The sequence below is a fragment of the Ambystoma mexicanum genome, chromosome 7p, assembly GCF_040938575.1.
Source record: "Ambystoma mexicanum isolate Mex_15411 chromosome 7p, UKY_AmexF1_1, whole genome shotgun sequence".
In the NCBI taxonomy this organism is placed as follows: domain Eukaryota; kingdom Metazoa; phylum Chordata; class Amphibia; order Caudata; family Ambystomatidae; genus Ambystoma; species Ambystoma mexicanum.
In genome coordinates, this window is record NC_090939.1 from 757,090,423 (window position 1) to 757,113,576 (window position 23,154).

General features: G+C 47.4%; 1 protein-coding gene across 2 annotated transcripts in view; it reads right to left on the reverse strand.

Moving 5' to 3' along the window:
- Nucleotides 1-23,154, reverse strand: part of GCC2 (GRIP and coiled-coil domain containing 2) — a 1,745,187-nt gene that overhangs the window by 682,636 nt on the left and 1,039,397 nt on the right. For both annotated transcript variants that reach the window (XM_069636885.1, XM_069636884.1), the window contains one exon: nucleotides 336-436. In XM_069636885.1, the coding sequence (XP_069492986.1) occupies nucleotides 336-436 (101 nt within the window). The remainder of the gene's footprint in view (nucleotides 1-335; nucleotides 437-23,154) is intronic.

The following is a 23,154-nucleotide window of genomic DNA, read 5'->3' on the forward strand; positions in this document are numbered from 1 at the left end:
GGTCGTAGGGAGCCGGTAATGGCCGCGGCTGCCAGACGTGGATGGGGCTGCAGTCTGCAGTAGATGGAGGTGGTCACGGTCACTTTAATATGGATAGTAATACCAGGATGGTCCCATGAGGTTGGGAGGTCTGGTTCGAATGGGGTGGTGGGAGTTTGCAGGATCTTAATATAACAAGGACAAAGTAAAACACTGAATACAAAAAATGTTAAGACCAAAACCTTTCCTAAATCATTTCCCTGACAAAAGACATTATTTAAAAGCAAGACAGAGAATATCGACAAAGGCAAGGAGGGCCTCTTCACCTCCCTGGACTGCAGTTGAGCACTACTTACTGCTTGTTTTGAATCTGCCAACTCTTTTTTAGTTTTTACCAACAGTTGTTTCATTTTGGTGCTTCGTTCTTCATACTGCTCCACAGATGCCTGAAGCGAAGCTAAAATATTTGAGAAATTAAACACCTTTTAGAATCTGTGTATAAAATATCCAGCAACATGAAGTTTATACACTAAATTCAACAATATCATCAAACAAGAAAGCGGTAATACAAAACAACTGCCGTGATATAGCCAATTTGAAACTAAACGTGGGGGAGTGGGAGTGGTAGCAAGAGTCTGAAACATAGACAAACAGACAAAGAGAGAACCCACATTCAGTTAGTCAGCGATAGGACGAAGCATTTCTTTGATTTAAATTCCGTCATGTAGTGTGATTTAGTTTTTTCCAAACACAATACTTCCAGTAGTCCGTTATTCAGGTCACAATGTACCACTAGGGTTATATATAAAAGAAAAAACAATCCACATTAATAAAATTACAGTTCATCAGCACAATATGAGTAACACTGAATAAATAATCCATTATTTCGTTAATCTTGTGACGTCTCTCTGGTGATCTCACATCCGGCTGTTCATCAGATTTGGTGTTTGTCGAAGAGCCTGATGACATATGATCCTCCTCTGACAGAAGAATATGGTCAGCAAGGCCAACAACAGTCCATCGGTGGTCCTCAGTCAACATTATACATTAACGTGTAGTGGGAGCACATGACAATGAGATAAACAACTGAACGGACATTTATGCTTCTCTTAAATAAAGAATCAAAAGTAGGGCTGAGCTTGAATTCAGGGTCTGTAATGTTAGCCACCCGGAGAAAAATACACTTGGAAGTAATTGGATGCAATCAAAATAAAAACCTATTTTCTCTATTAATCCTATTTGGCATGTTTATCGCGAACCACAAAACATTTGACAAATTATGGACAGAGCGCTTGGGACACCCCCATTGCCGAGCCATAATGAGCCCCCAAAGATTCCTGAGCATTTCTGAAGGTTAGAAGGTTTCTGACCTTTGACGGCAAAGCCACATGCCAAGAAATAAGAGAAGCTGGCACCCATCAGTGACTATGAACTCAGATTGTGGCAAAGGTTCAGAAGGCTATGTTTCAGGGACATACCTGAAAGCTGACAAGCAGTTTGGGGTCTTCATGGGCCACTGTGCCTTCTGTCAGTATATCCCCAGTAAACAAACAAATATGGAATCAATATATGGTGGTGTTTTGACAACTGCACCTCTTGTCCACTGCTAGGTGAGGCTTACCAGGGGATAAAAGCTGCAGTCCCAAGATAGATGTAGGTAAGGATGTGGTGCAGAGCTTTGTAGAGACAAGGGAAAACAGAGACAGAAATGTGGTGGGTAACAATTATTTTTTCACCCGTGTGGAAGAAGATATGCTGTCCAAAGACTCTGCATATGTCACTATTAAAACACTACCACAGTCTCCTCAGGACTCTGTTTCAAGATCCATCCTTCTACTGGTATCTTGATTCACAACCACTCTACCTGATCTCAGCCGAATACCTTTGATTTCTCGTTTGCTGGTTGGGCTTTTAATGGCCAAGCCTAGCCCCTTCCAACACTCTTCCTGGCTCCCAGTGGTCATATGCTCCTCTTTGTAAAGCCCTCGCCAAGTTGTCGCTCTGGGGGTAACCATGTGCTCAGGGGGCTTGTTTTCATTGCGGCTTGCTCCAAGCCCTAGTGAGTTTTGTTTCCAAATGGGTTTGGGGAAGATGTGTGTCTCTGCTGCAATCCCTTCTCACTCAGAGTTCATTTTCTGTTGCCTCACCATTCCCCTGGGCTCCATCTGGGGTTGGCAGTTCTGTGTTGGGTGTCTTATCTCTGTTTGGCATGAAGGATTCCAGTCCATTGCATTCCTGTTCTAGATTCCGTTAATCTGATTCTAGTCTGGGTTTTCTTAGAGTTTTGTGAGTGTGTTTCTGAAACAAATAGATCTATTGCCAGAAGAGAAGCTGACCAGTATTGTGGAAGGGACAGCCATAACAGCAGTCTTATCACCCACCAAAAAAGCACACTAAATGGAGGAGGTCTGGGGGCGGGTGATAGGACTGGGACCTCAACACCCCCAAACTCCATCACCCCACTTCTGTTCCTCAGACAGAGTCATGACCCTGATCCTGTCACAAATATGAAATTAAAATCCATAAGGGTACCTTACATATACACCATAAACACTGTGAAATGTTTCAACATGGGATTCGTCAGTAACTTTATCAAAAATAGGTTGTTAGCAACTCTCGTTATACAGAACATTTATAAGTTCTATTTCATTATAGTATCACTTCTGTGTGGATTATAGTTATTTTGTTCCAAACACCCATGTAATTACATTAGAACTGTTCTGCTGTCATGGAATAGAGACTATTAAACAGGGGACTGCCATAAGTGAGCTGTGTGTCATTTATTCTTTTGGCATTTAGACGTACAAGCAGCGATAATAACTTCATGTGAAATATGAACTGCAAATTCATAAGGGTGCCTTACTTACATACCATAGTAGCCCAGGGACACTGGATCTCCACAACACAAGATTATTCCGAAGATTTCTCTCATAAGGTAATGGTTAAAATATTGCTGGTTAACATTTCAACTACCTTAACAGGACTAAATATTGTTTTAACCAATGAAACGTCTCTATGTAAATGTCCATCTAACTTCAATCAATATCAAAATGTTGACAATCCAAGTACCAGCCGCAACTATCATTACCATATCGTCCATATTGAGTTGTTTTTTGTACGCTTACTTGGTTCTTACATTACATATATTTTTCAATGATTCAATGTCATCACTTCATATTCAAACAACTGTATATGAAGGCAATATTCTATATAATATATACCTAGTTGTTTAAAACAAAGCAATATATCAATCTGTCAATTTTCATTACAAGATTCAAAATCTAGGCAAGGTTGTATGCCTCTATCTTAGGCATGTCATCTAGCCAGATACATATTGAGGATTACTATTCATGTGTTCCGTCCAACTATTCCATCACAGTTTTCTGAAACGTAGTCCACCTTTAACCCCCTTTCCAGCTTCAACAAGGCATCTAATATCAATCATATTTAAAGTTGTTCAATATAGTATGAAAGTAGAGAACAAGGGCTCTTATCTTTATTACAGGTCTGCTTGGCGACTCCTCTATAGCTGTTTTGATTTGTTTGTAACTTCTTGTGTGTCTAATGTTACTTTTCATCAATTAGTCACATTCTCGTCACATCTCACTAGAGAATAGCGGCAAAAAGCCAAAAACCGCTCAAAAAGACAAAATAACACATATTTTTAGAGACAGCGCCAAGTAGATCTCCATCACCAAAGTTTCATGGTAAATTGGTGTCTGCCCTTCTGATGACACGTGTTTCGGAAGTTTGCCTTTATCAAATCAGGGCATATTCTTTTATATTTAAGTTTAAAACAAAATTGTATTTAGATTCATTATGTCAAACACAAAGAATGTATGCAAACATAGTGTTGTTAATTACGTAGTGGAAATCATACATATAAATAGTTGAAATATATTCAAACATAAGATATTCAAATTAGCATGAGCAAAAGTATATGCTAGACATTTGGGGTTGGTGTAGGGGAGTATTGATGGGAGTTTGGAGAAGAGAAAATAAAGAAAACATGAATGAGATAAACTCCAATTTATCCAAAATCGGTGTACTAATCATTGCTTGGTTTATCCTTTCAATTGTAGCTGAACAAATACACTGTATGAACAGTTAGTGTTATTATTTGATAATAATAAACTTAATACAATGGCCAACCGTGAGACCTGAAGAGTGAAAGGAAGAGTTGAGCCCCAGACACTGAGGCGCTTGCCCCAACGGACATTATAAAACAAGGTATGGCATGTGTAGGAAGTTGTTGTTTGTTTATTTGTTGTTATTAAAACACAGGTGTAAATGCATGCCATGAATAGAAAGTGTAATATTGAAATGCTTGGTTGTATTTATACAAATGCCAATAAAAATATGTTAAAATAAATAAATAATAAACTCAATAGTAAACTTGTGTTAGTGTGTTACTATGTATCAAAAAGCCAGTGCTTATTACTCCTGGTACATAAACAATTTTACTTCCCATGAATCCCATCCCACCAATAATAATAGCGCCATAGGTAGTAGTGGTACTTTTAGCTGTAGCAATTGTACCTATCAACAGTAACACCAGTACAACCAGCAGTTGTGGCAGTACTACTGGTAGTAATAATATTAGTGCTACTATCAGTAGTAGTCATTTGAACACTAATATTATTAACATTACTACTGATGTGGCAGGATTGTTATGCTATGCTATGTTATGCAGGATTGTTATGCTATGTTATGCAGGAGTGTTATGCTATGCTACACTATAATACATTAGGCTAGCTCATACATTTAGGCCTCAGATCTTCCCGCTGAACGCAGCACGCTGGACCGGCCCAAAACCCTCCCGGGTCAGATGACACGTCAGACCTTCTCTTCTGCTCATTCTCTACTAGTATAGCATTAGCACCATACATGGGAGATAACAGTAGGGATTCTATGAATGCCGCTTATGGAACAAGTTACTTAGCAGCATGGGTCTGGAATGGATTCACATGCTCATGAATATTCCTCGTCGTCAGGCTGGGAATCCTCGGTAAAGAAAAAACTGTCTTTCTCCTAACAACCAATCACTGGCCTCTGGGTCATACTGCCCCCAGCCAATGACTGCTCTCTACCTAAGCCCCTCCTCTGACAGCCATCTTCAGATTTGGTAACATGTAAAGTGGCAGTAGGACCAAGAGAAGAGCCACAGAGGGGTAGGCGGGGGGGGGGGGGACTTTGCATGTGAATCCATGCCAGACCCATGCTGGAGAACAACAGTTACAGCAAAGTAACTTGTTCCTTCTCCAGCATGGGGTCCGGCATGGATTCACATGCTCATGAATAAAGAATACATAGCAGTACACACATGCACAAGCACGGGAGGTGGCATGGCTCAACATTAACATTAAGCATCTTTTACCTCCTCACCAGGCTCACCTTCAAGCGAACAGGTTGGGCAGCACTGCTTGGCCGACTCTGGTCTCCTCCCTGGAATCCCTGTCGTCGCAGTAGAATCTTGTGAAGGTGTGCATCGACCTCCACGTAGCTACCCTGCAGATGTCCAACAGGGGCACACCAGACAGGAACGACGTAGTCACAGCAATCGTGCTGGTCGAATGGGCTCTCGGATGGCCAGGCAACGGTCGGTTTGCCAACCGGTGACATAGGGTGATGCAGCGATAGTGCCACCTGGAAATAGAAGCCTTGGAGAGGGCCTTACAATGGTTCACAGGGCCAAAAATAACAAAAAGTTGCGGCGTCTTCTGGAAACTCTTTGTGCGGTCCACATAGAACTTCAGCGCTCTAGTCACATCTAGCAAGTGCAAAGTCCTCTCAGCCGACAACACCAAGGGCTTGTTTAGATGAAAGTCTGACGGCACCTTCGGCATGAAAGAAGGATGCGTCCGTAGCACTACCCTCGTCTCGTGGAATGTCAAGTAAGGTGATTTACATGAGAGGGGCCTGGATCTCTCCCACTCGTCGTTCGGAGGTGATGGCCACAAGAAAAGCTGTTTTCCATGACAAGAACTTCAGTGGTGCCGAATGCATAGGCTCAAACAGAGGACCCAGGAGCCTAGTTAGCACCACATTGAGTTCCCACCCCGGGGCTGGAGCCTTCAGCGGCAGGAACGAACAGAACAGTCCTTTGACAAACTCCTTAACCAGACGGTGTGACCATAGAGACGACCGTCCCGGAGACCTGATGTAGCAGGAGATAGCCTCCAGATGACCCTTGATGGAGGCATGGGTCAGTCCAGCCTTGGCCAACGACAGCAAATACGGAAGTACCTGCGGAACCGTGACTCGTAGAGGATCGATCTTCTGTGCCCGGCACCAAACGGCAAACCTCTTCCATGTATGTCCATAGCATTTAAGAGTGGACGATGCCCTGGCCTTGGCAAGCACTTCCTTGCAGTCCGCTGGGAGATCGTAGTCCCTGAATTCTAACGCTGCAGGAGCCAGGCCTGCAGGTTTAGCGATCCTGGGCTTTGGTGCAGAATTGCATCTCCTTCCCTGGCGAGAAGAACCACGACCACCGGAAGCTTGACCAGAGGGGCCGCTGACATGTCCAGAAGGTCCGGGTACCATATCTGTCTCGGCCATGCCGGTGCAACCAGGATCATCCTGCACTGGGACCATCTGAGATGATTGACTAGTCGAAGAAGCAACGGCAACCGAGGGAACACATAGAAACAGGCCATGCCAGGGGAATGAGAATGCGTCCCCCATGCTCCCTGCCTGAAGAAACCTGCTGGCGAACCCCTGGCATTTCGTGTTAGTCGCCGTCGCAAATAGATCGATGTGGGGATTGCCCCATCTGCAGAACAGGGGATTCACTTGGTCCTGCCGAAGTTCCCACTCGTGGCAAGAGCGCAGCTCCCTGTTGAGAGAGTCAGCGATGGTGTTCTTCACTCCTGTCAGATGATACAAGAAGAGGAACATCCCCTGGGTGACGGCCCAATGCCACAGTTCCTGCACCTGTTTGGAGAGCGCCGGGGACCTGGTGCTCCCCTGCTTCCTGATGTAGAACATTGTGGTGGTGTTGTCCGTGAAGACCCATACCACCTTCCCCTTGATGGACGGAAGGAAGGACTTGAGGGCCCAAAACACTGCCCGCAGCTCCGGACAGGCCATTGTCTGTCATAACCGTCTCCTGGTAAGGTGGGGTCTGTAAATCCGCAGCTCCGGACAGATGTGCACGAACTCCACACCACTGTTTCGCTCAACGGAAACTCTCGTCGACTGTGATCTTGTCCTCAAAGCTTCCCGACACTTGTATCCAACGGACATCGAGGATCTCCTGTAGTGGACGCATCCGCAGTCTGCACAGTCGAATGAGGTACATGCATGACGACATCATGCCGAGCAGCGACTTGATGGGCCTCACCCATGCGATCTTCTGGGGCAACAGCTGTTTGACCTTGCCCAAGAAGGCCGCTATCCTCTCCTCCGAAGGAGACGCCAGGCACAACACTGTGTTGAGTCGAGCTCCCAGAAACAGAGCACCCTGTGATGGAGTTAAGCAGGACTTTGCATAGTTTATCGAGAACCCCAGATCCGTCATGAGCCGGACGGTCCTCGCCATGTGGTCGACAGGGATGTCCTTTGAGCTTGCCCGGATGAGCCAGTTGTCCAGATAAGGGTATACGTGGATCCCTCGTAGACACAACTGTGCAGCCACCCTTGGCACCGACTTCAATCCGAAAGGCAGGACCTTGAACTGGTAATGTTGCCCTTGCACCGCGAAGCGAAGAAACTTGCGGTGCCCCTTGTGGATGGGGATGTGAAAGTAAGCATCCTCCAGCTCCAGCAACGACAGGAAATCCCCCCTCTTCCAGCTGTCCTAGAACGTGCTGAAGAGTCACCATCCTGAACTTTTGAGACCTGATGTACTTGTTCAGATGACAGAGGTCTAGGATGGGCTTCCATCTGCCGGTCTTCTTTTTGACGAGGAAGTAGCGAGAGTAAACTACAGAGCCCCGAAGCCTCTTTGGGACAAGCTCTATCGCGCCTTTTCTTAGCATGGCCTGCACCTCCAGCAACAGCTAAGGGATGTGGTTTTCCTGAAGGGCCACTGGTGGTATTCGCAGACACTTTTGTTGAAATTCCAGGGTGTGCCCGTGGGCAGCACCCATTGGTCGGTGGAGATGGTCTTCCACACGCTGCCAAAGTTCGCCAGCCAGCCTTCCACCGAACAAATTGTCGCTGTCGAAGGGCATGTCCAACACCTTCGACTGAACATCCTGACGAAAATGAGTGGCCCTCAGCCAGCCCCACCGACGAAGGCAAACGCTGTTGCCCATTTGGCAGAACCCTGTGTCGTCAATGTCCATGGCCACTGTAATGGCGTGGTCCGATGCCACCTCGTCTTCCTTTAAGATCTCCAAAGCTTCGGCCTTCTTGTCGTTGGGAAGGAAGTCCAGGAGGGGAGCGATCTTGAACCAAAGCTCCCTGTCGTAATGCGAGGGCGTTTGCGGCCTTGATGATCATTGCTGTCGACGTGATAACTCTTCGCCCCATGGTATCCAACTTCTTCCCCTCACTGTCTGGGAGAGGGAGGACCCCGTCGGCGAGGAGGAGCTCGAAGATTTCTTCTTGGCCACCGCCAAAACCACAGAGTCCGGCGACAGCTGGGACGTAAGCACTTGGGCACAGAGTCCGGCACCCTATATTTCTTCTCATAACAGTCCCTCTTCGCAGTGGCCGAGGAAGGGTTCTTCATGAGGGACAAACCCTCGTCCCAAATGTCATCTAAAAGCGGGATCGAAAGCACAGTCTTCCTCTTCACCCTGCGGCACTAGTCAAGGAAACCCTCTTTCCTCTTCTCCGCAGGGACAAGCTGGGACAGCTCCGAAGCCCTCGAGATCATGGCATGGAACAAGCCTATCTCGTCGGACGGTGAAGACCTGGGCGGCGGAGACAGGAGATCCCCCAATCCGCAGTCGTCATCATCCATGCCTGTCGTCGTTGTGTACGGATCCGTCTCACCCCTGGGGGGGGAAGAGGGAGGCGAAGGGTGAACTCTCCTCTTCTTGGATGGTAGTTCCTCCGATGGTCTTGGTGCTGCGGGTAGGGCCGCCGGCGCAAGAGGCATCCTCGTCCGGATCTCCGAGCATAGGGTATGCAGAGCAGTGAGAATGTTCACCAAAATATCTCCAGGTGGTTGCTGAGGTAGCTGCGGCGAGGGCGTTTGAGTCTTAGGCTGGTCCTCCAAGTCCTCAACGCCCTGTTTCTCCTCGTCGTCTCTTCGTTGTCGCCTTTGTCGTCTCCCTCATCGGGATCCTTCCCATAGGGCCTACCCTCGACGCATCGTTCCTCCTGGAGGGTCCGGAGGTCGGTAAGCCCCTCCTCAGAGGAGATATCCGAGTCCTATCAGAGATATAACCCCCCCTCTCAGCGACCAAGAGAGAAAGTTTCGGGAAAATTATGGCCATCATCTTCTCCGGTTTCTTTTCGATGGGTTGAAAAGAGGACTCCCTCCTGGCAGGCAGGGATACTCTTGCCTTCAGGGCCCTGCCCTGTGGATCCGCCTCGGCGGCCTTTGCGAGGGACGCCACCACTCCTTCGATGGAAGGGGCCTTCATTAGATGTACCTGGGCCTTGGAGGGTCAGACTCCCTCTTCTTAGAACAACTTGAGCGTTGACTCGTGGTCGAAGGCGCTGGAGATGCTGTACTCACCCTGGCCACCGCAGAGCCCATCGCAACAGCGCTCCCAGTGGCAGTGGACTCGCAGTGCTTAGCCTTATGTTGGGCCCCCGCGGGAGGAGCGCCCTCAAAGTTCTTAGAAGACCACTCAGCTTTCTTCTTCTGGGCAGGGGAAGCATGCTGCTGGGAATCACCTGGAGCAGGGGCCTTGGCCTGCAGCCACTCGTTGAGCCGTATGCACTAATCGTTCAGAGTGCAGGACCCCATGTCCCGGCGAGACACACAGTCATCCTCCATGTGCGTCGAGTCCGAGTGCAGGCAGTAAAGGCACAGGGAATGTCTGTCATTCCGAAAAGACATTCCGTAGGTTGCAGCCGGGGCAAACCTTGAAGAGAAGCGCAGAGTCCTTCTTCTCAGCCGCCATGTCCACGCGGTGTAGGCGTTGAGAAGCTGCTGGAATCCTCCAAGAAGAAATTCAACGAAAATCACCCTTGAGGGGCGCTGAAGAATCCGAAAACGGGTCCCCGTTAATCGGAAGGTGGATCCATGGAGCTTGAGGCTCGACTGACCGAAAAAATAGAGCAAAACTCTTTGAAAATTCACAAAACACAATAAAAGCTCGAGAGCTATAGCACAAGGACTCTCAAGACTTGGAACGTGGGGTAAAAATTTGAAGATGGCTGCCAGAGGAGGGGCTTAGGTAGCGGGCAGTCATTGGCTGGGGGCAGTATTACCCATAGGCCGGTGATTGGTTGTTAGGAGAAAGACAGTTCAAAAGTGAAACTGAAACTGATTTTTCTTTACCGAGGATTCCCAGCCCAGACAGGGAATATTCATGAGCATGTGAATCCATGCCAGATCCCATGTTGAAGAACCATATTACAACAGAAATGTCCCCGCAAGGCTGCGTCACAAGTGAGATGTCGACAGTTTCTTGCCAAATGTCTGCACTATCGTGCCAAGTAACACCCCCCCATTGTAAAAGTGCTATAATATATTAGTGATTGCTTATATGCTATGCTATATAACCAGCACGCTTGGGGTGGTTCCTAGAGAGAGCTCGGTGGTGCGGGTGAGATGTGGCCCACTGGAAGTCTCAGTAGGGACTAATGCCTTCTTCATGTTTACAACTTAAGGGGCATTCACCTATAAATATTTGAAATAGTGGATTCAAAAGGAAATTCAGTGGCCACTTGAGGGTTGTTTCATGCGGATCACCTTGTTGTCTTGCGCAAGGCTTTGCAACAAAGAAAGTGTAAGGTGTCCGATGGTCATTGATCAGCTTATTTTGCCTGGTACAAAGTGTCTACAGACAGATTGCGCGACAGTCGGAGTAGATCACTTTAGAACTCTCAGGCTAGGTTAGAGAAAGAATTAGAGCAATACAAGCATCCCTCTAAGGCCGGCAGCCAGCCAAAAAGTAAACAAACTCACAAAACATGCCTCTACCCAAGTGTTTCTGTAGACACCATTAGTGTTTCCGGTTCAGAATCACCTACAGCGCCAACGGTAGACCTTTTAGACGAACTAGCACCATACTCGCCTCACCTGAGGCCCCGCACACCACCTTTTCTGCCCTCACCACCCCATATGCTACAGCCAGCCGTCACATCCCCCCGCCATCCACTCCTGACTCTCACACACCCTCCTGCATCCTCAACCTCTCAGTCCACTCCTTGGGGAGACTTAACATCTCCCCCTGCCCTGCCTCCACTTCCGCCGCCAGCGGCCTCTATATACACACCACCCTGGACTCACTCCCAGCCACATCAGTATCTACCTCGATCTACATCCTTCTCCATTGTCTACCGCACCCCGCCCCCCCCCCCAAGTCCTACAGGTACATGCCTGACTCAATCTACCAGAAATACATGGATGACTTGCAGGCACTGTCCGACTCTTACGCTTTTAACTCCAGGCCAGGGCAATTTACCAGGCAATCCCTGTGCGTTCATGGAACATTTGAACAGTGATTGCCTGTTATGATCCCACCACTGGAGAACTTTAAAAACTCCTACGGGCTGTGCTTTAAGACACTCTATACAAACAAATTATGGACAATTATCACATTCATCCATGTCCAAGCCACCCTCGCTACACACTATGGACGCCTCAACATCCTCTACTGCGGCCACCACTCTTATGCCTATGAGCACCTTCCCGCAGGCAAATACTGAGGCGGAACCTATGAGAATTCAGACTCCCTGGAGCTCCACTGCCTTATACCATATGGCACAGCAATTCCCCACATTGCCTGACAACCACACTACGTACACCGAACATTTGAGCATAGTGATTGGCTGTTATGATCCCACCATTGGGGACCTTAAACAACTTGTACGGCTGTGCTCAAAGACACTTCATACAAACAAATTATGGACAAACTGCAATGGCCTGACACACTGGAAGAAGGGTGAGGCTATTACTGCTAATATTACCGCACTTACCACCCTCATCAAAGAAAAATACCCTGTCAAAGCTGACTGGTCACAGATCGCCACTTGCAAACAAAACCAGTCGGAATCTCCCTCTGACTACCTGTCTATATTAACTGTTTCAGTAAATACTCCAGTATTGTAAACACTGGGGAAAAAGCTAAACCTGCATTAGGTGCTCATTTTGTGAATGGTCTCCTTCCTGAAATTTCAAACAATATTCAAAATGGTCAGATTGGGTGGCAAGCTGAATCTACTTAGAAAGCACTGCAAGAAGGTCAACATTTCTATGACAAACTCAAACGCCAGGAGCAAGATGGGGCTAACCGCCTAATGGCTTTGCAGATACAGCATGCTCAACAAAAGACTGCCTCTGTGGACCGGCGATGCCTGGATACCTCACGCCAGCCGTATCCCCAACAGAATCCACTGCCACCTTTTCACCAGGGCCACCTACCACAACAGACCTTTGTACACCCTCTTTTGCCTGCTAATGCAACCTTTCTGCAGATATTGTAAGCAGACGGGCAATCTCATCCAGCAATATACTACCACACCTTCCAGACCATGGCAATATGGTCCCACTACTCCATGCAATGATCTAATTCCTCCTAACAGTTCTAATTGCTATCCTAACACTCACACCACTTCACCCTCCGCCTCCTCCTTCGCCTAACGGAGGCTACCAGGACATTGAAATCTCATGTGGTCCACAATGACATAGCCAGAGGGACCCTGCTGTGGTGTCTGCTGCTTTGCTCCCACTGGACCGTTCTAGTCCCTCTCATATGTGGCATGCAAGGGAGGAGAGTGAACTGTTTGATTGACACTGGTGCCAGGTGCTCCACTCTGCGAGTAGCTGAATTTCCAAATGTGCATGTCCCTAAGGAAATAGTCAAGGCTGTTGGCATATCGGGCACCACTACCCCACACCCGGTATCAAATGAATTGCCTGTTTCTATTGGTCACATCACTGAACACCATGCCTTTCTGTTAGGCCTTTGCTCACCTGCAAATGTGTTCGATATTGATCTGCTATGGAAGATGCATTGTACCATTTATTGTTCTTCTGATGGTATTTACCTAGATGTTTCACAATCTAGGCAAGCTCAATGTTTGTTTCTCCTCCAACAACCCACTCACCTGGATCGTCCTACAGAACGTCTTGCACGCCTCATCACTGCACGAGCTACACACGTAAAACACCTTATTTACTCATTACATGTGGCCCATTGGGCAGCATATGCCAATGATGTAGGCTACATTATCTCTGGTAAACATGTGAGCATCACCCTGAAGCCTGAGATCCCTCTCCCACGTGTGCCCCAGTACAGAATAACTCAGTATCTTTGCAGTCACATACATGGGACATCAGCTGACCAACAGGTCCCTTCCAATGGGCTTTATTGACTCCCCATCTCTCTTCTCCCAGATGCTGCAGGAAGACCTCCAGGATGTCACCTTCCAGGGCGGCTCCACTATGATTCAATACATGGATGACCTACTGTTAGCATCACCTTCCTTTCAGGTCTCCGTCGCCAACTCCAAAGTGCTCCTCACTTCCCTGGCAGCAAAAGGACACAAAGTAAACAAAGCAAAATTGCAGCTCTGCCTACCTAGAGTTTGCTACTGAGATCACAACAATTCGGAAGGGGCTAGGTGCCTTTCCCCCTCTCAGGTGTTGTTGGGGAAGATGTGGTCTATTGCACCTCTCTTACCATTCCCGCATTGACGGATCTCGCTTATGCTAGAGGGGGGAGACGTCCCCCCTCTCATCTATGCATAGTCTGTATTAATAATCCTCTATTTTATTAATAAAAGGAAAGCATGCAACCAAGTCTCATTAAAGCTTAAAGACTCCATCTTGTGACACATCAGATGCCATCTTTTACTAGGCCTGAAAATGGTCTTTAGAAACCTGTCTCTCCCCTGCCAATCGCCTCGCACAAACAGCCCAGGCCACCCCCGCTTCCTGCCAGCTCCGCACAAGTCCTGTTCTCATGGAAGTCCAGTCATTCATTGTTGCAATAATTAGTATCGCCCAGGAGTGGAGATGAGCTCACTGCGTTGTGTGAGACCAGAGCAAGCCCCCAGCCTAAGAACCCATCCATCTCCACTTACCTGCCTGTGCCCCCTCGACCCCCACCTTGCCAAGCCACCGTCCACTAGGCCCATGTCCCTCTGCTGTTTGATCCATATACACATCTGAGCCCTCGCAGTGACCAGATGAGGACACCCACCATAGCCCTAATCTCAGACACCAATATATTCTGCATAACACATGTCTACTTGTATCATGAGGCATCAGGTAGATCAAAATCCCCAAGACGGGCACCTGGGTCGGGGGCACTGGGTTTATGGGTACCTGGGTGCAGAGGGTAGAATGCATATATAACTTGTCAGTGAACTCTGAGAAGTACCCACATTCATGTCAAAGTGTTATGCTTGCCATTTGTCTCATGCCCTCAGATCCTGTTATTGTAGATTAGACAGTTAGCAATGTAGCGCTTTACCAACATGACCTTCAACCCGCAGAGATGAGCCCAGCTGACCCACGTGCTGCGGGATCGACACCCGAGCAACAGCCAATCCAGCGTGGTCACCTCCTATGGATGTATAATGTATCATTATGCCTTACCAATTGTGTTGCAGAGCTGCGTACCTGTAGTATGGCGTCACTAGTGATGCGGTTCTCACTTATAATGTGCTGCCCGTGTAATGCTTGGCAGAGCGCTCTCCGGGCAGCAGAGTTCCCTGCATGCACAATTTATCTTATAGAAACATTTTTCCACTTGCAATGCATCTCCTGGTCTAATTCCCTAGCGGGGTGTGCCCATTATTTGGCTTTTTGGATATCGTGTTGGGGATTGGGCGTCTTCATTTGGTGACTCGTCCGACGTGATATTCCTCGACGTCCCCGTACTGCTGCGAGATCCAGGGCTTCCCCGGCAGGGCCGCCCACCACCTACGGGTGACCAGTCCCCAAACAAAAACGTGTACGCAGTAAAGAAGGTTTTGTGGGTCCCGGCTTTGCAAATGTGATGCTCACCTGATATCCCCGGGGCGTCTGGAAGGCTCTAAAATCTGGAACCCTGGATGCGTAGTTGCCCAGTGCTGAATAATAAATCTGCAATTACAGAAGGGAGGATTTGTGATAACTGTCTCTAATGGGTGAATCTCCCACCTCCCTCTTACCGATTCCCTTCCCACTGGGTTGTTTTTTCACCTTCGTTTTTTGTAGGTTGAGCTGTCCGTCCTGCGTTTCTTGTGCAGGGGCGCTTGACGTTTGTTGGCGAGCTGCCCAAGTTGCTTCACTGGTGCAGTACGCCTTCCTTGGGCCCAGGCCTGCTGTGACCTCGAATCTGCTGGTAGGTAGGTAGGTTTGTTAATTGTAAGTCTTTGTTCTGTTTATGGTGGGAATTCGTTAATGTCTTTATCTCCTTTTCAGTGTGAAGGTCTTGATGATGGCGTGCCGGATGGAGAGGCACGTTTCTAGGTAAGAGAAAGCATGAAGCGCAGCGTCTTTATTGTCTTTTAAAGCTAACCTGTGTTTTCTTTTTCTTCCCCTCACAGGCCGCGGTGGTGCTGCAAGTGGATGAGAGCGCGATGAAAAACAGGCCCCCGGAATCCGTTAAGGCAAGTAGAGCGCTGTGCGGTTGTTTAATATTGAAAGCAAACCTGAATATGCCTCTTTTCCTTTGTAGATGTTGCTGTGGTGCTCCGGATGAAAGTGTGGCGTAGCGCGATGGAATTCAGGTAAGACTGATGGAATTCGATGTTTTGGAAGTGTGCGTTCTACTATTGTTTTTCCCTTTCTCGTTATTGCAGGTCGCAATGTTCGAACAGCAGCTGTGGTAGTGGTTCGCCGGAAGTCCTTAAGCTAGTACTCACAGGTGAGTGATGTTTCTCCTTAACTCGGTTTCCACAATTGCAGCCCAGTTGAGATGCTGAGTGCTGGATTGTGTTTCCACAGGTAAAACAGAATAATCTTGTTCTTGCAGGATTACAGGAAGATGCTGAAGACTAGGAGCTGGACACGGTGAGCGTCACGCTGCTGGTCGCAGAATAACACAAAGCGTGTTCTGCAGTCAGGGTGTGGTTTATATAGCCCAGGTAAAGTAGTACCAGGGAAAGTAGTTCCAGGCCTGCCACACCCAAAACACTAGACCGCATGGCTTGGTTCTTGGCCCATGTACATAAATGGGACCTAGTTTGAACAGCCCTTCCTTCCTACATATGAGCCTGGTGCCAAAGGCGCCAGGACTGGCTCCAGGAGCCCTTTTTCAGTGGTTTTAAGGTCCTCAGGGTTCTGGTGGGAGCTTGCTTGTTGTACAACTTGTGCCCCCTCACAGTGATCATGACAGCAAATACCCAACTGCTCGCTGGAGCCTGGTGGGGCCACGACAAGGAGGGCCCCACTTATGGATAGACCGCGAATGGAGGCTAATGAAAGACCACGGGCACGCGAGTATTGATTGAAAGGAGAAATAAAGGAGAGAAAGGGGGAAGTTATGGAGCAGATTAAAGAGAACACAGAAAGATTGGGTTGAATGTGACGGAATAGAGTGATTGTTGAAAACAAAGCGCTTTTCTTTTCCATGGCCATTAGGTTTTTATAAAAGACTAAAGGTGGGAAAATAAAAGGAGATATGGGAACCTAGCTCCGAAAGGGGGTGGAAGTCGGCGCTGCAGAGCACTGTCCCGACCCGTGCTGGAAATAAGTGAGGAAAAGGAAAAAGTAGGAGCCTTGTATATTTAGTAGGCTCGCGACATACTCGTAGTTATTTTCTTTAGTGTTCTATAACTTTGTGGAGGTAGGCCCAGTGGGGGTAGAAGTGATGTGAGTGGTGAGTGCGGAAGAAGGGAAAATACGGTTAAATAAAAAGGGATTAAGGGCATACAGGAACATTTAAAGTGCTACATTTTGTTTGGTGGTGTTTGTATATTTGTTGATTTGTTGTGTCAAAATGTTCAATGGTTACTGTTTTGTGTGTTTGTCCTGATAAACGCATAAGTAATGTTGTTAAGTGCAAAATTGAAAATTTTTTGATTGACATATAAAGGTTACAATTTAGAGGTAACAGTGGGACGGGCGGAAGAAAAAAGGCCTTCTGACAAATATGGGGTTGGATACGCCACTCTCACACATTTGTAAGCACCTCCCTTTATACAGTGACCGAATAAAGAAATACCATGGGCAGTGGTTAACAAAAATAAAAGGGGAAGGATCACCTCATGTCTGGCCGGAAGAAGGGTCTTTTTATAAAGTGCTACAAGACCATGTAGCAACCTATTTAATGATGAAATAAAAGGGAAAACAGTTCCAAAATAAACGAGAAGTGTTAGATTTGTGCAGGATGTCCGAGGAAACACCCCCTACAAATAAATAAGAAAAGGAAGCAGGGCCCACTGCAGTGCCAAATGACAAAGTAAGAAGAAAGGGGAAAGAGAGTGAGGAACCAAAGAAAATATACCCATTGCCTACAAGACCCGCAGAGGGGTACGCTAATCCAGTGTACATGCCAGGGGCAAGTGCACCAGAAACCGCACCACCCCCTCCATATGTTCCATCAAATAGAACTCCTGCCGCTGCAGGGCCCACCACTCAAGATTTAGAAATAGTATTAACATCCACTAAAGCAGAACTGGCCCGATTACGAACACTGTGTGAAACAACACTGCCATTACCCGGGGAAGGGCAACCGCCGTTACAACCCCCATCAAAGCGTGCCTCCATATTGCCAGAAGATGAATGGAAATCTGGGGATTTCCTTTCTCGAATAGATAGCGCCCCTATTAAAACAGTGCAGGTGGAACGAGAAGGTGAGATAGAAAGCGGGGAATAAGATATAGTAGCTTCAGAGAGAGAGGAAGAATGTTGGAGCGACTTTGAGGGGTCCCGACGAAGCGGCAGTAGGAGGGATACAGCAGATCCAGTGGGCAACTCCACAAGTAACAGAAGTAGAAGGATGGGAGGGAAGGCTTTGAAACAGGTTAGGGGGAATAGCGTTGGCAAAGAAGAAAGGAATAAAGGTAAGTAAGGGGAAGGAGAGATCAAAACTACAGATGCCCCTCATTCACAACACAATCGAGCGGGACGACCTCATTATGTGCCGTGGGCACTGATGAACAAGAACAATCTCCTCAAAGTACTTTCACCACTTTCAGGGGGTGCAGGAAAATGGATATATCCATTCAAATTAAATACAGCGCGGTCCCATTGTGATTGGAGACATTAAAAGCATTTTAATATCTGCAGTTGGAGATCAAGCAGACGCAGTATGGGTGAAGGCGGGGTTCCCAGGAGTAATCATGGGAAACGATATGCATGACGGAGCATCCTTCAATAAAGTAAGAGCGCAAGTATGGGATGCACTGTAGAGGACCTTCCCTGATACCCCAGATTTACACTCTGTAATGCAATGCAATGCACCATAGGGGACGAGGAAGATGCTGCGCAATTTATTCTTCGGTTGCAGGAGATGTGGCGGGCGGAGACGGGCACGGCCTGGGACCAATCCACTTCCCTATTCTATTTCATCATTAAGAGAGGCCTCCCGAAGGAGGGACTGAAGGCTCTTGATAAAATAGCTGGGATAGAAGCCAAAGGGTGGCCAGTGATACAAAGCATCATAGTACACCATTGCAGGAGGATCAAAGAAAGGGAAAAAGAAATAACTCAGAGGAGATTAGCGGATGAAGCAAAGCTTGTGGAGAGGAAGTTGGTGAAGGTTGCGACGGTAACTGCAGTGCCGCCCCTACAGGCAAGGATTGCAGCGGCATGGGCAGACAATGGCCAGGAGCAATGGGGTGGGGAGGAACGGTACATGGGAGCTCAATGGCAAGGAAGACCCGCAAGATGAGGTGGGTACTGAGGGCAGGGAAGAGGAGGAGGGGGATATTGAGTACAAGGACCAATGGGGGGTGGACCTGGACTATGTTGGTTGTGCGGGAGGTGGGGCCATCTTGCAAGGGAATGTTATGTCCGTCCTGTGGCCAATTACCTAAATAACCAGAGGTATAGTAACAAACAACAGTATGGCCACCCACACCCGGGTAGCCCATATGGCCTGCCCATAGGAAATTACGAACTAGATGGGCAGCCCGACAGTAGACCCATACCAGGGTACAGCACACTCTGACATCCCCCGCACTGCCTGCAGACGCGACCCTCATGTCAGAACCAAGTGTCACACACACATGCAAACCCTTTCATCACCACTGCCAACGGTGCACCAGGCCTTTTCAGGCAACATGTATACTGAGCAAAAACATTTTTCCTTGTCCCAGAACGAACACCCACCCAGATTAGCATAGCCCACAGAGAGCACTTGCGTATCCAGTCCGATCAACTACCTTACGCCCAGAAGAGGAACCACTAGTGGGGGCAGAGATAGGAACCAAACATTTCATCTTTATGCTGGACTCGGGAGGCGGAGAAATTATGTCTATGCGAAGGTGATTTCCCGTTATCTGGCAAAAATCTCGAGACACAAGGATTCTCTAGGGCTGTGGTCATGGTTCCTTACACAGAAAATCTAGATGTTAAAATTGAAGGACGAACGGTACGAGCACCCCTACTTTATCATGAGAACTCACCTGTGAATTTACTGGGACGAGATTTACTTAGCAAGTTTAACATGACCATCGCATTTACAGACAGAGGGATAGTGTGCTCCACCTCAGGTATGTGCTCCATACGAGCGATGGCACTCATACAAACAATAACAAACAAAACAGCCATTCGAGGGGTACCAACCAATGAAGACATGTTCATTTATGGCATACAGGTACATGCAAGAGTGGTACCAGAGATCACACGGAAAGTTTGGAGAGTGCCCGTTTTCAGCCCAGTAGCCATCCCCGAGATATTGCCTGGCACTGTTTTGTCTCTCTCAAGGGGTACAGGTTTCAGCAAAACGTATTGTGGCGATTGGACTGGACACACATGGCTGCGAATGGCGGACAGTACTGTGTATTGATCCACACATACCACTGCGCGAATTAACTGATGAGGAGCTGTTCACTGACAATGACACTGACAGGGAAATAATGATGGAAATATGCATGCCATGTGACATAATGATACAAAAGAGACAAGTGACAAACCCCCTCATGGCCACTGTCAGTGCACCGCCATCTTTTTTTGATATGCATTTGCAGCTAGTACCACCAAATGTATGGACTACAAAAACCCATGATGTAGTGTTATTGAAGGAAGTAAGCCCAATAAAAATAAAACTTAAACCAGGGGCAGTATTGCCCAGGGTTAGACAGTACACCCTATCAAGACATGCAGAGGAGGGAATAAAAGACAATACGCGCACTTCTACAGCAGGGCATTATTGTCTCCTCAAACTCCCCATGCAATACTCAATTTATCCGATTAAAAAAGCAAAAGGGGGTCATGGTGTATGGTGCAAGACCTTCGCCCACAAGAAGTTCCCTCTTGTTCCAAACCCAGCATCTATCTATTTTGTGGAGTATTTCAAAGCAGGCCACGCACTTCACAGTGGTGAACCTGAAAAACACCTTTTTTTCAGTACCCCTTGACCCAGAGTGCCAATACCGAACAGCTTTCACTCTAGGGGGGAAAAGGTACGAACACTGCCGACTCCCCCAGGGGTACTGTGAAAGCCTAAGTATTTTCAACAGAATATTGTACGAAGACCTCGGCAATATTGATGTTGAAAGTACCATCATTCATATGTGGATGACCTCCTAAATATGTAGTGAGGGGGAAGAAACATGCAGGAGGGACTCTGTTACTTTGCTCACATTACTGGTCCATAAGGGGTACACATGTAGACAAGAATAAACTTCAATATAGCCTAGCAGAGGTGTTGCACCTGCACCAATTGATCTCGAAAGACGGTAAGAGAATAATACCCGACAGAGCAGCAACGTTGCGAGCAGCAGCCAGACCTCACACAGTAAAAGACATGCAAAAGTTCCTCGGCATATGTAACTATTGCAGAGCATGGAGTTTAGACTATGCCGCCTACACACAAACCCTATTACAAGGATTAAATGAAGCACAGAAAGAGAACACAGCAATAACATGGACACCTGAAATGCACACTACTAAAAGAACTGATATGCACAGCCCCCATCCTAGCCACACCTGATTATGAACGGGAATGTTTTCTGTTCTTACATTCAAATGGAACATTGATGACTGCAGTACTGACACAAAAAACATCCTTGGGCCACTAGCCTACTACAACAGTACTCTTGACTCAGTAAAGCAGGGCCATTTAGCTTGCAAACAAGCTCTTGCAGCCACTGCCTTCGCCAGTGAAAAAAGCTCCACAACTGTGATGGGATGCTCTGTCACATTGTTTGTGAAACACTCCTTGTTTGCCATACTTGAACAGTCTAAATACACGCTCACAACACTAAGGGCCACAGCTTATGAAATGATCATCTCAAACCCAAACATCCATGTGAAACGCTGAAAACGGTAAACCCAGCCACATTCCTCACAGAGCCATGCACGGTAGAGGACATGCAGAACCATGATTGTGCCACTTATGAGGCAGAAGGGGAATACATTCCAAAAGCAAATGAAAATACGTTTAGTGAGGGGGAAGTGTACTTTGTAGATGGGTCAGCATCCATCTGCCCAGAAACTGGTGAAAAACACAGTGGTGCAGCAGTAGTAAGGTTGGAGGAAGGAGAATACGAAATACTGGTACAGAAGCTTTTACCCATGAATTATTCAGCACAAGCAGCAGAATTGGTAGCCCTAACAGAAGCCCTCCATGCAGCAAAAGGTGTTCAGTAACAATATATTCCGATTCAGCATACGTAACCACCACAGAACATGCTGGATTATCTAGATGGAGAAGAAGGGGGTTCAGAAGGGCGGATGGGTCCCCAGTACAACATGCTGAATTATTGAATGAATTGATCAAAGCACTTGCAGAACCATCAGTAGAAGCACTCATAAAATGCCAAGCATATACAAACAATAGCGATGAAATATCAGTAGGGAACACGTCGGCAGACGCCACCGCAAAACTAGCAGTGTACTTCCAGAAACAACCAACCACAGAATGTGTGCTAAAAGGAAGAGTAGAAGAGCGTAAAGAGGAGGGATACAATGCGCTTCCAATAGCACAAATAATAGAGCTCCAAAAGAAAGCACCACCGCTAGTACAAGAACTGTGGGCAAAACGGGGATGCACACAGTCACTCTCAGATCTCCTCTGGAGGCAGGGCACGACAGGTAGTGATGCCAGTAGAATTGTTGCAAATAGCATTCCAGCAGATGGACTTTTCCACCCACACCTCAAAACAGCATGTAGCCGCAGACACCCAGGAGGATTGGTTCATCCCGAAACCTCCAAGAATACCTTACTAAATTTACTATCGAATGTGTCACATGCCAAACGTTTAATTCAGGAATGACTCTCAGGGCACTGCGAGGAACACTGCCCCGCCCCATCGGACCTTTCCATTAACTGCACATCGATTATGCAGACATGGGAGAGAGGTGCAACGGGGCCAGATACCTGATAGTGGTGGTCTGCCCCTTTTCGCGCTGGGTGGAGACGGGGCCCTGCGCCCACCCAGACGCGAAGTGTGTAGCAAAGTTTTTAGTAAGAGAAGCGTTCCCACAGTGGGGCATATGCGATGTCAAACGCTCTGACAATGGGACACAGTTTGTGAATGATCTCTTCAAGGAAGTGACAACATTACTGGGAATAAAACATAAAAAGTGTTCAATTTACCACCCACAAGCAAATGGAATGGTCGAGAAAATCAATGGCGTCCTTAAGAGTAGGTTGTCCAAACTGTGCCACACCCTCAAAAAGAACTGTGTCTATTGTCTTCCACTGGCCTTATTCCAGCTGTGCACGCAACCTAGTAAGGACCACCACTTGTCCCCTCATGAAATAGTAACTGCTAGACATATGCAAACGCCATTGTCCCCAGAAAGAAGGATGTCCGATGCACATAGAACTGCAACAGTGTTAGGTGAAGAATTCAAAGAGTACTTCCACAGCTGCAGTACGCACAATTGCTAAACAAACAGCCCCACCATTCACCAGAGAAAGTGAAACAGATACGTCGACTGCCTCAGTAGACAGCCCAACAAAACCTCTAATGCCTGGGGAATTGGTTTACATT